Consider the following 13,219-nt stretch of genomic DNA (forward strand, 5'->3'; position numbering starts at 1 on the left):
TGATGTAACTGCCACCAGACGGATTTGAACCTGGGACCTCTGAAGCGGAGTATAGGAGCCTCTGAGCTAGAAGCCAGCTGGTGCCCAGCCCAGGCTGTAGAGGTCTCTTGATTTTAACTGTTGCTGTGTTCTTGGTACCACTTGCATTGCTCAGTAACCACACTAGGCGTGTGGGTTACATACTTCCCCTAGGTTAGGGAGCACGTCCCGAGCTTTAGAGACACAGTTGAGATCCTGGATGAGCTCCCACGTGTAACCACCACCGAGCAGATCTGGACCTGGGCCCTTTGGAGCTGGATATAGGAACCTCTACCCTCTGAGCTAAAAGCCAGCTGGCTCCCAGCCCAAGCTGTAGAGGTCTCTTGATCTTAACTGTTGCTGTGGTCTAAGTACCACTTGCATTGCTCAGTAACCACACTAGCTGTGTGGGTTATATTGCCATTTTAAAAAAGAAGTCAATTTGTAAAAAAAAAAAAAAAAAACCAATTTCCCATGGGGGGAGAGAAGCTTAGAAAGAAAATTCTCAGCCAGCCATATTTAAAACCTATGGTTGCCGGTATATTGTGTTGTCTAAAATTCTCCCTGTTGCTATCATTGGTGAAGATAATATGCCATGCTTTGGAATTTCAGCAAATATTTCCTTTTTGTAGAGTTATAATCCCATCTCCAACTGAGTGGAAAATACTTAATAAGAGACAAACCCAATACATACAAAGATTAAGTTGAGAAAGCTGCAGATCCAAGTTTCACCAATCTACTAGTTTTGCAGTCTTTTAATAAAACCAGGAAGCAGTCAGAAATGCAGAAGGGCATGCGTATATGTAATCATGCATTAAATCACGTCTTTTAAAGGTTCATGTCCCTTGAATGTAAATTGAACCTTATAAGTCTTACCTTATTCATATATGATGCTTGCTCTGTTACTGGCATGAGATTCCGGATATCAAGGCACTTTTTTGAAGCGTTCAAAGCTGTTTTTATACATAATAAAGGAGCAGTAAACCATAAGAACAAAAACATTGTCTCCCTTGGCAGTTCACCTTAAGAAAACAGAGCCTGGAGGAATTAATTTTACAGATGTGTGAAAGCTGTGCTTGTTGCTGTCAAGGTGCCAGTCTAGAACCGCATAGTTGTGACAGCAGCGTATGTGGTCATAACAGAATATTTAAGGGGCAATGGCTGATGGGGATGGAATTTCCTGGAAATTTTACTGGCTGGCTTAATAGAGTTATTTGCTTCAGACTCTTAACTTAGCTGGTCATTGAATGATGGGCAGTACTACGTGACTTGGAGGTCATTATTGCTATAAACCTGGGAAGTATTAACGGGGAAGGAGGAAATAAAATAATCACCACCTTCAGTGTGGAAAAGTTAATCTGCATATTGCTTTGGATATTGTGTTTGTAATAATAATAATCCTAAATTAGAAGGGCTGGCCCAGTAACCTTTGCTCTCATGAATTATCCTCTCTCATGCAGTAGTGTCCTTTTATTTTCAGAGAAACATCTCGTGAGAAAAGTCTGCAAGGTCAGACCTCAGTAGCATATAGTAACCAGACAGCATCTCAACTTTGTTTTGATTTATGGCAGAAAGTAGGTTTTGGATAAATTTAATATCTTAAGCCAAAGCTATGGTGGAGTAAGCGAAAAGCAAGAAATATTCCATCTTGTCAAATTTGTCCTATTGTTTTGCAGTCAGTGACAGAAATCAAGATTCCTTCTCTGCTCTTACCTCCAAAGTAATCATTCTCTGAGCAATTACTTATCACTAAGTTTCAACTTGAGTTATAAATGTTTCTGAAATAGGCAGGAACCTAAATATTTCCTGTTGGCACTTTTAACGCATAATGTATTTAGAGTAGAAATGGTGACACTACGTATTACAAAGTAGCTTTTGCTATTCTTACTAATGGTGAATACTACAGTTTGGTTCTCCTTGGTCTGATATCTTCAAGACCGGACTGTTTGCCGGTCCAGACAGATCATTTCCAGTCCCTTTGCTGATGCACTCCAGGCTCTCCCGGGGTCTATTGGCAGCCCCAGTCAGGCTTCCCTCCTGGCTGTGCCGCCAGGCTCTCTGCCCCTGGGTCACCATCCCTGTGCCCCCCGTGGCCACCGCTGCACTGTGCAGCTACCCATGGGGCCACCGCCACTGAGCTCTGCTGCTCCAGGAAACTGCTTTGCTGTTGAGTTTCATGGCCAGCTCTGTGGCCACTGCTACTGAGCTCCGTGACCAGCCTTAGGCTACAGCTCTGTGGCCAGCTCCGGCCACCAGGCTCCTGGGGTTCTTTGTAGGACCAGGGATGTTGCTGGACCAGAGTGTTCTGGACTAGAGAGGTTCAACCTTTTCCTTCCTCTTCTATAGTCCTCTTCTTCAGCTTGTCCATTCTTTAAGTAAAGAAATACATAACATGAGCAAGAGGGGCAAAATCTTAAGATGTTTTATGCTTTTTATACTTATTGAAATGTATTTTTGGAATTCCCTCTTATAAAGGGAAAGATGAGATGGAGCTGAGGTGGAAATGGTATACTGAGGCTGATTTTAAAAAGGGTGATTTCAGTTTTTCATAGGGTTTAACACTTTTCCAAATTAGGGGAATATGAAATTGAAAGTGAAGGTCTTGCTTCTTGTTGGGGGGAACCGTTGGAGTAGTCCTAATGCAGAATCTCATTAAAGTAACTGTCAAGATTCCTCTATTTTACCATCACCTCCCCAGTCTGTAAGAGGCAACTGTCGTTTTGAGTGAGTGTACTGCCAAAGAGGCATTTACAAATAAATGAAAAATGTCACAATTGATTTTGCTCTTTCTAGAGGACTGTGTGTCAGCTTTGTCACAAACTATCTTTGTTATTCTGTTTCAGATTCCTCAGCTAGACATTGGAAATAGCTTTTGATGGTTCTGGGCTTCTTTCATTTGACCCAGGGTAAGACCTTGGTTTGTGACCTTTCATTAACTTTTGGGTCAATGGTAAAGACTGTTATTTTCTCCTCTTTGGCAATGTTGCCTGGTGGGTGCTCAAAGAGTGCAAATCATTGAGGTACATCCACATTTGAAAATGTTACCAAAATAAGTTATGTTTTATAGTTTCTTCCCTGGTGAAATGTATCAATTTTGATGATGATTTAGATCTATATATTGTAGCAACAGTGCTATCCTCCTAAAAAGCACATGGCTGTACTTTTTCTTTGTTAGAAAGGTATTTATTATAGGCTTATTCCTAAATTGTTAACAATTTTAATTTCAGATATTGCATATTATCCCCATTTCTTTCATAGTGCACTTTTCTATAAAACATTCTCACTGTGCATATCTTTGCTTGTAAATATCTGTGAAGGGGAAAAGAAGAGCTCTCCCAAACATGTTTTCTGCCTCTAGAGGTAGGTGGGGTATAATTGATTCAAAAGGCTTTTATTGTAAAAACCTGAATAATGTACGAATGAAACAGTCCCCTGTAGCCTCTGAGCCAACCTTGCCATGTTAATGCAGTTACATGTCTAGCGACTTTGCTCTTTGCACTTTATTTTGTGCAGCTAGGAATCAAGTACAGAGAGTATTTTGCTAAAATTGCTATGTAAGGACATCAACTGAAATTCTGCTAATGATTTTTTCTGTAGTGGTTCTATATAAGCTTATAATGATAGAAGTTAAATGTAACCTTAAAATGGTGGATATGTTTTCTAGCTTTATGTATTTTCTGTATGTTTGTTGTTCTGGTAGTAAAGTGCAATGGAAATCATGTATAGTAACTCAGGTTTGTAACAGTAATATCAAGAGGAGAGTTTATTACTGTATTCCCATTAACTTTCAAGTGCTAAGCAGAAAACCCAATAGCAAGTGTTTGTAGCATTGGTTATAAACAATTACCCATTAATATACTTATCTTACGTCTATTTGGAAATTTACTTTCAGCAAAGATACATGTGTGTATCATCCCTCTGCTCCATATTTGAAAGGTTTTGTTTGTCTGAGTGTGAGCATGTCTGTCTGTTCGTTCAAGAACTCCTAAACAGTAAGAGCTAGGATCACCACACTTGGTGTGCAGCTTCCTCTTACCATAACTTAAACCAAGATAAAGGGTTTAGTTGTGCCAGGACAGTGGAATGTTCCTGGAATGCAATCTTTGCTCATAATATAGGAAGGGAGGGGGCTGCTAGCAGGGATAGTTATACTATGTAATGACCAGGACTTGCTGAGCTGCGGCGAGCCCCGCTCGCCAGCCGTGCTGTCCGGCGTTCTGCGCATGTGCAGATCGTTCTCTGCATGTGCAGATCACCTGAACTCGGCTCTTCCGTGATGTAATCTACTTGCCACGGGTGAGTAGATTACATAGATTGTCGAGCCCTGGTAATGACCATGAGGGGAAGCAAGGTGCCAGAGATGGGGTTTGGGACAGCTATAACACCTCTGGTCCAGCATGAGGCAGGAATGCAGGTAAGCTTCCCATCCGCCGCCCAGCCACAGCCAGCCCTGGAGAGTCACCAGTGGCCAGTGCAGTCCCTGATGGCTCCTGCATCATACACACCTCAAGCCCCTTACCATGAGCCCCTCCTCACTTTGACTTCACTTCAAAGAGAATCCTCTGAACTGTCATTCATGCTTAAATTCGACACTTTACACTCAAATTTGAATACAGATGCTAATTATCTTACCCATTACAAAGATAGCTTCCCCAATGATCACCTCTAATATCATTAGCTCACAGACATTTACCTCCCTCCCTTCCCCCCCCCCCCCCCCCGTCCATCCCCCTTCTTTTCTGAAATTTGATTTGTCCTTTTCATGTGTGTTCATTTTTTTTAATTGTATCCTTTGGTATATATGGCTGTGACAATTTTCTTCCACTATTTGATCTGAGGAAGTGGGTCTGGCCCACGAAAGCTCATCACCTATTAAACCATCTTGTTAGTCTTTAAAGTGCAACACAGTCCTGTTTTTTGTTTCAGCTGCACCGGACTAACACAGCTACATTTCTACCACTATTCACCAAAGTAAGTGATTGGACACAAAATGGCAAATAAAATGTAATGTTGATAAATATAAAGTAATGCACATTGAAAAAAAAATAATCACAACTATACATACAATAATTTATCTGTGACTAGTCGAGAGAGATCTTGGAGTCATTGTGGGTAGTTCTCTGAAAACAGCCTCTCAGTACACAGCAGCAGTCAAAAAAGGCCACAATGTTAGGAATCATTAAAAAAGGGGTAGAGAATAAGACAGAGAACATCTTATTGCTGCTATATAGAACGATGACGCCCACATCTTGAATACTGCATACAGATGTGGTTGCCCCATCTCAAAAAAGATATATTGGCATTGGAAAAGGTTCAGAGAAGGGCAATAAAAGTTATTAGGAGTTTGAAATGGGTTCCATATGAAGAGAGATTAAGAAGATTTGGACTTTTCAGCTTAGAAAGGAGGAGGAGACTAGGGGGGGTATGTTAGAGGTCTATAAAAGCATGACTAGTGTGGAAGATTGAATAAGGAAAAGTTATTTACTTGTTCCCCATAACATAAGAACTAGTGGTCACCAAATGAAATTAATAGGTAGGTTTATAATAGGTTTAAAACAAACAAAGGAAGTTTTTATTCACACAGTGCATGGATGGCCAGAGGAGGCTGTAAAGACTGGGATGTTCAAGAAAGAACTAGATACATTCATAGAGGTTACATCTTATCAATAGCTATTAGCCAGGATGGGTAGGAAGGGTGTCCCTAGCCTGTCAGAGGCTGGGAATGAGAAATAGGAGAGGGATTGCTTGATGATTCCCTGTTCTGTTCACTCCCTTTGGGGCATCTGGCATTGGAAGACAGGATACTGAGCTAGATGGATTTTTGGTCTGACCTGTTCTTATGTTCCAGTCATCTGTTCCTTATATATCTAGAACTCCTACTGAGTCCAGTGGGAGACTGAATTATGCAGGGTAAACATTATCAGACTTCTGATTTGCTATTTGATTTTCATGCTGCTGTGTTTATTTTCTCTGCTTCATTCACCTTGGTTAGTGAAAATAACTTGGTTACTTTTAGTTTTGTTCATACAAGCGGTAAAATGCTACTGTTTCTGAAATACCACATCTGTATAAAAATGTCAGATAGGCTTGTTTGTTTAAACTGGGGAAAAACCCTATCTCTTACTTCCTAAATAAGTTTTAAAAGAGAAGCATCATTTTTACAGTTGATTTCAGTTTCCCATTCTCATGGACTGGCACAGTGATAGTACGTTTGGGTTCTCACAGACCAAGAGAATTACGTTAAATAGAAACAGGTTTTGATTAATTAAAATTAAGTAGGTAAAACAGATTTGAAAATATTTAGTTTTTTTTTAAATTTAATCTCTTTTGATTCAAGTACTTAAATGTTTAAACTCTTCTCTTGGATCGACATTCTGTGTTGATACTTCGTATAATGTCTGAGACCGGACGCTCTAATCGAATCATGGTACCAAATTTGTAATCTGATGCAGTGAGCTGTCTAATGTTACTTTCATTACCTGTGAATTAGGAGAAAATCTGAGATGTGAAGCAGGACTAAAGATAGAAAAGATCTCTCCGAGTGCTAAGTCTGATAAAATAATAATCAGACATTGTAAGGTTGGTACAATGATATAATGAATCAGACTCTCTTTGCAGCACCTAAGGAAATTGGAAAAAAATGAGGAGATAAAAATACCATAATGTACCACACTGTCAATTGCAAGCCCTAGAAAACATTTGACTTTTAACATTATAGTAAAATGGTTTTTATGCAAATAGAACTAGACAAACACATACAAACGTGAACAAGTTTTGCTCAAAGAAATCTAGGCAATTCTTCTGTAGTGTGTTGAATGGCAGAAGAATCTTGGCAAACTATGATTCGGCAAATCAGCAGCAGTTCGGTTTCTGTTATGTGAGTCTTCTAATAAAATAGTGATATTTAGCCAAACAATATTACCTTGAATTATCATGAAATAGAATTGTCCTAGCCAGTGAGAATGAAAGGGGAGGGCTGTAAGGGTGTGTCTAGAGCCTACAGGGTTTTGTCGACAAAACTATACCTGCATCTACACTACTGCCGAGTTCTGTCAACATAATGTCGACAGAACTCAGCAGTTTTGTTGACAGCAGTAAACCTCATTCTATGAGGAATTATGCCTTTTGTCCACAGAGTTCTGTCGACAGAAGGCGTTATTGCATCCACACTGTCCTTTGCGTCTACACTTCCACGTCAACAAAGCGGCTTGCTTTGTTGACAGAACTGGATGTAGTCTAGATGCTTTGTAGACAAAGCCTATAGTCTAGACGTACCCTAAGGTATTGATTTATAACTCCATAGGCTTCCTCTCTTCACCATATATGCAGTTTTCTGAGATGCAGGTGCTTGTGCATAGATGTTATAGTTATTTCTCAATATTATACAGCTCAAGGAACTTCTAGTGGCCATCACTAGCATTAAGCAGTCATTAACATGATTGCTGTGGACTAATTTCTGACTCGGATTATGCTTGAGTAATGGATTCACAGGGAATAAGAAATGCCTCTACCATCTCTATGCTCGCTACCCAGATCCATTTGTAGTAAGCCCAGTTTCTCACTTGGGCCTCCAAGAATAGGTAGGCAGGGCATGAACCAGGAGAGGCAAGGTGAAAGAGCTGTGTTTTTACTAGCCCCTAACTGGCCAGTGCAGCCAAGCCAATGCATAGGGAACAGTAATTTATTGCTAATGTAGGCCACCAGGAAATAACTAAAAGCCGGAAGGGAGATGAGATGGAATTGTGACTCAGAATTAGGTCTTTGACTTGGTATCTTTTGAGCCCATGCCTGGTATGGTGTAACTTACGTACACAGCCTTTGGAGAGGGTGTGTCTAAAGTCACAATCTAGCCCTGTTGGTTTATTTTTCAGTAATTCTACTGTGGCTACATAACGTGTATGCTGTATGTGGTAATTTTTCTGTCTGCTCAAATTCCTTTATTCTGACTAGCTCTTGTACTCAAAACATCCAGGCTGTTTGCCACTAGTGAAATATGTTCAGCTTTTTCTTTGAGTGAAGAAAAAAAAGTACTAAAAAGCAGTAAAAATGCTGAAAGGGGAACCATTTAAAAACCAAAAACTTAAATTCTTTGACTTTTTTTTTAAATCCATCTCTCCTTTCTGTCTCTAAAATTCAACAGGTTTCTTTTCCCCTCTGAGAATTATTAGAACGTGTGTCCTTTCTGTTTGTCCTCCCAGTCCCTTTATCCCAATTCACAGATTTTATTTTATTTTGCTTGCTTGCATAACAATACAGCTCTTCTGAGGAGAAGAATTTGCATCATTGTGGGAAGAGAAAGGAAATGAGAGAAGAAGGTAGAAAAGGGGAAGATAAAGAAGGGATACTGGCGGATTAGGTGCCAGCTTGTGCCAAGGTGTTAGGCCTCAGCTAAGCACTGACAAATTTGTTGCTGGAAACCAGTCTAGCTCATCTATATGTTAGTATGGTTAAGATGGGTATTGGACTTATAACAATATATTTAGTGTTTAGACATAAATTGTTACATGTATTAGTTCCACTTATGTCTGTATCCCTTGGTATAAAGTAATGCTGAAATGTTTGTACTGTAGTGCTATGTCTACACTGGCCCCTTTTCCGAAAGGGGCATGTTAATTTCACAGGTCGTAATAGGGAAATCCGCGGGGGATTTAAACATCCCCCGCGGCATTTAAATAAAAATGTCCGCCGCTTTTTTCCGGCTTTTAGAAAAGCCGGAAAAGAGCGTCTACACTGGCCCCGATCCTCCGGAAAAAAAGCCCAGAAAAGCCCAGTGTAGACGCTCTTTTCTGGCTTTTCTAAAAGCCGGAAAAAAGTGGCGGACATTTTTATTTAAATGCCGCGGGGGATATTTAAATCCCCCACGGATTTCCCTATTACGACCTGTGAAATTAACATGCCCCTTTCGGAAAAGGGGCCAGTGTAGACGAGCCCTAGCTGTAACATGATTGTTCCAAACTGTTTAACTTACCAAACAAGAAAAAAGCGTATCTTGTGCAAAATACTAAATCCTATGAAAGGTAATTTCAGGAAGGACTATCAAAACTAGGTGGGCTATTGTGGGACACACAGGGAGAGGCTATATGTAAAGGACTCGTTTCCTCACTGTGAATGCTGGAAGAAAGAAATAAAGATAGCTGACAAGAAAATGTTTCAGCTCTCTTTTGCTATTTAGACTCTGACAGGGCTGGAGCTACAAAACAGAAGCAGAGATCCCCAGGGTCAACCTGGGTTAGCCCTAAAAGACATTCAGTGCTGACAGATTATTACAACGCTGTCATTTTCTGGAACCATGGACCATTCACACGTGTGTGTGTGTGTGTGTGTGTGTGTGTGTGTGTATATATATATATATATATGCCTGCTTCAGCCTGTGAATAATTCTCTCATTTCTTTTCCCCTAGTTAATAAAGCCTTCTTTAGTTTACTATAGGATTGGCTTTAGGCATTGTCTGTGGTATAAGATCTAATAATTGACCTTGGTTAAGTGACTGATCCCTTGGACTGGGGAGTAATGTGAATTTTGGTGTGATTTTTTTGGTGACACAATCTGTCACATAATCCAGATTGCCTGGATGGCAAGATAGTCTGGAACGTATATGTTACTCAGTGGTAAGACTGATCAGGTGCTTTGGGAGTTCACATATGTTCCTGAATTGGTGAAATCTTATGATACAACTAGTATAGTGTTTCTGTCCCATTTTTTGACAGTCTTCTCAGAGATTGGCATTCATGGCCGTGCATAAACTGTGAAGAAACTTTAATGGAGAAATGTTTGATTTATTTTCTTGAAAGCTGAAGAGGAAAAAGTAGAGGGTGGATGTGCTATCACACTGGCCTCTACGTGGTAATACAAACTTCGACTTAATGAAGCCAAATTAGGTAGTGATTCAAATGGGAACTGAGAGGAAGGGCAAGGGACTTATCTGTGGTGAATACCTTGATGGTCATATTGGCAGGATAATCTAGAGAGGTGTAAGTGGAAGCATTAGTGGCACAGCTGCTGCTTTGCTTCTGTAGTGTACACATGCCCTTAGGCTTTGTCTACACTGCAGGGTTTTTGCACAAGAAGCTTTTTGCGGAAGAGATCTTCCACAAAAACTTCTTGTGCAAAAGCGTATCCACACCTCAAAAGTGCATCACAAAAGCGATGTGCTTTTGCGCAAGAGAACGTCCACACTGCATGGGATGCTCTTGCACAAGAAAGCTCTAATGACCATTAACAGAATGGCCATCAGAGCACCTGTGCTTTTTCTGATAGGCTCTTTTTGTGAAAGAAACCCCTGCAGAGCACCCATACATGCCTTTTTGTGTAAGAGCTGTTGCGCAAAACGGAGTTATTCCTCATGGGAAGAGGAATAACTCTACCAGCAAAAGCCCTCTGTTGATTTACTGTATTTTTTGTGTGTGTGCAAAAACACGCTTGAGGTGTGGACGCTCTGCCGGTTTTTGCGCAAAAACCTTGTAGTGTAGACATAGCCTTAGACTCTTAAATTGTTATCTCTTTGAGACAGGGGCTGTGACTGACTTTGGATGTGGATAGCATTCACCACTATGGACCCTAGTAACCAAATGCAAATAATTAAGATGAGGTTTTCAAAGGTGCTCAAATTTCACTAACTTTTCAATGGGATTTGAGCATGGAACTCCCTTAGGTCTTGTCTTCATGGTAAATGCAACCAAAATAACTAAATGGGATGTCATTCACATCTTTCATTATTTCAGTTCTAGTTTGCGTGTAGATGCTCTCATTTTGGAATAAGAGTGCCCTATTTTGAGAGAATATAATGGAGTCAAACAGGGAATGATTTTGCAGTGGAGCACCCTTATTCCAAAATAAGAATGTCTATATACAGTATTGAACTGCAATATAAAAGGGCATGAATAATTATTTTGGTTCCATTTGCTATACCACCCCTTATTCTACTTTGAAAATCCGAGTGAAAATTAAGAATGGCTGACCATAATCCCTCTAAAAGTGGAATGACATCTTGGTCTTGCTGAAGTCAATTGCCATAGTCCCATAAACTGTGCTCTTACTTTGAAAAGAACTCGGGTTACGTTCTCTAATTTAGTATGTAGATGTAAGTAAAATTTTACCATCTTTAAAAACTTGAATTGCAAAAAGCAAAGGAATATTGTGGTGGCATAATGTGTCACACTAAAATGATACATAAGGCAAACAACATTTTGCAAACATAAAAGTGATGGTATTTTAAAGTTGTATCTCTATTTCTGTAGGGCATAATAAGTAATTAAAGAGGACCATAACATAATCCTTTAGTATTGCATATTAATTCCTGAGAGGGATGAATTAATCTTTTCTGACTGCATAGTAATTTACAGCTCACCATGCTAATACTGTAGGGCTATAAAATAATCCTGTAGAACAACATATAGGTTTTCTAGATGGCATATTTATGTAATAAAATTCCTGAAGGGCTGCACTGTCTCTCAGTGATGATTTGGTTGAAGCAAAGTGGAAGTGAAAGTATTTATCTTAGAATTTAAAATTGACAAAAAAATGTTGTGTACTTCTTGCCTTAAAGGAAATACGAGGAAAATACAGTTTTGCTGAATGAGGATTGAAGAGTACTAGAGACTCTGCCAAGACAAAAAATATATTTTTCGTGACAGATGGTTGAGAGTTTTGGCAGCCGCTGTAAACTAATATAACTATAGAGTCCTACGAGGAAAATCATTTTTCAAAAAAGCCATTTAGATTAACAAAATCAAAGGGCCATGTGTCTGAGTGTTAGGTGTCCGTGGTCCAGAGCAGGATGAAGATCTAACTACATCTAGCTTGATTAAACAATATAAAGAGGTCTTCAGGTTTTAAATGGAAAAAGAAGATGCCAGTCTGGGATTTGGGAGAGGAATATTTTGGTGTAGGAAAGGGAGCTGGGCTTGGACAGATTTTGACAGCATGTGATGGTGAGAGAGTAGAGGGCTTGATCCTCTTTCTTCCTCCTCATCCAAACAGTCCCTTTCTTGATTAGAATAAAAAGATCATGTTAAAGTTGGGGACAAGTAGAAACACTGAAGCATGTGATTTCTCTGTAGACATACCTGTTCCAGTCCTGCCCTGAGTCAGAGTGAGTTTTTGCTTGTAAGTAGAGTGGGCTCTTACATGCAGATAATTTCTGGCAGAGGTTTAGGGAAATGTCACTGAGGGCATGTCTGCCAGCAGCAATGCAGGCCCCTCTGCTGCTGCATCTGGGCTCTCCCTCAGCCACCAGTCTCCCACGTGTGCTGCCAGCTCCCACTCCCAAACTCCCCTTCTGGCCGCTGGCTCCACTGTCACTAGCCTGACTGAGATCCCAGCTTCGGCAGGGCTGTCGACTCCACTTCTGCCTTCCCGCCCAGGCTCCAAGTTGCTGCTTGCGCTGCTGCCCATCCGCACAGCCTCCTGACCCCAGGAGGGCTCCCGGCCAGTGGCCCTCCTGCTGCTAGATTTCCGGCCCTTGCGGCTCTCCGGTCCAGGAACATCTGTGGTCCTGACAGACCAGAGAGTCCCAGTTTGGAACGGTTCAACCTGTAATTGCAGTGGTGTATTTATTATCACTAGGAATGGGACCGAGGCCAGCAATTTATTTCTCAGAGAAAGCTGAATGACCGCTGGACAGTGTCCTGAGTGATTACTAATGAGTTCCATCTACTGCTGGCCTGGGCCAATGAAAGGGTCTTTTTAATCTCATTTCAAGTCATCTGGACCACCACCTCCCCTGTGTTATACTAGCAATGTTGTCTTCAAGTCGTCATTGTCAAGTCCAAGTAGAGTCTCAAGTCACTACAGCTCAAGTCTCAAGTTGAGTCTCGAATCCCTAAAGTCACTTTCGAGTCAAGTCCCAAGTTGAGTCTCAAGTTTTAATTTAAAAAATAAATAAATTTAAAAATAAAATAAATTAATGGAGATTGCTTATCTCCTAGAACTGGAAGGGACCTTGAAAGGTCATTGAGTCCAGTCCCCTGCCTTCACAGCAGGACCAAATAATATCCCTGACAAATTTTTGCCCCAAATGGCCTCCGCAAGGATTAAACTCACAATCCTGGGTTTAGCAGGCCAGAGCTCAAGCCACTGAGCTATCCCTCCCCAAATGTCAGGTCACTTTTGTACAAACCATCAATATTGGCATTTTTGGACAATTTTTTCACCAAGTCGATTTAACAAAATTAGCAAGTCTCAAGTCGAGTCAAGTCACAA

General features: G+C 40.6%; 1 protein-coding gene across 12 annotated transcripts in view; it reads left to right on the forward strand.

Moving 5' to 3' along the window:
- Window positions 1-13,219, forward strand: part of NAALADL2 (N-acetylated alpha-linked acidic dipeptidase like 2) — a 978,641-nt gene that overhangs the window by 61,746 nt on the left and 903,676 nt on the right. For 9 of the 12 annotated variants that reach the window (XM_075938000.1, XM_075937987.1, XM_075937989.1 and 6 more), the window contains one exon: window positions 2,862-2,924. The exons of 1 other annotated variant lie outside the window; for it this stretch is intronic. Coding sequence is in view for 1 of the 11 variants with exons in the window: in XM_075937985.1 (XP_075794100.1) it covers window positions 2,894-2,924 (31 nt within the window). In the remaining 10 variants the exon portion in view is untranslated. Of the gene's footprint in view, window positions 1-2,861; window positions 2,925-4,944; window positions 4,990-13,219 lie in introns of those variants that run through there. 2 more of the 12 variants (XM_075937998.1, XM_075937990.1) reach the window with 1 other exon arrangement.

Source organism: Pelodiscus sinensis, chromosome 10 (assembly GCF_049634645.1).
Source record: "Pelodiscus sinensis isolate JC-2024 chromosome 10, ASM4963464v1, whole genome shotgun sequence".
Taxonomy (NCBI): domain Eukaryota; kingdom Metazoa; phylum Chordata; order Testudines; family Trionychidae; genus Pelodiscus; species Pelodiscus sinensis.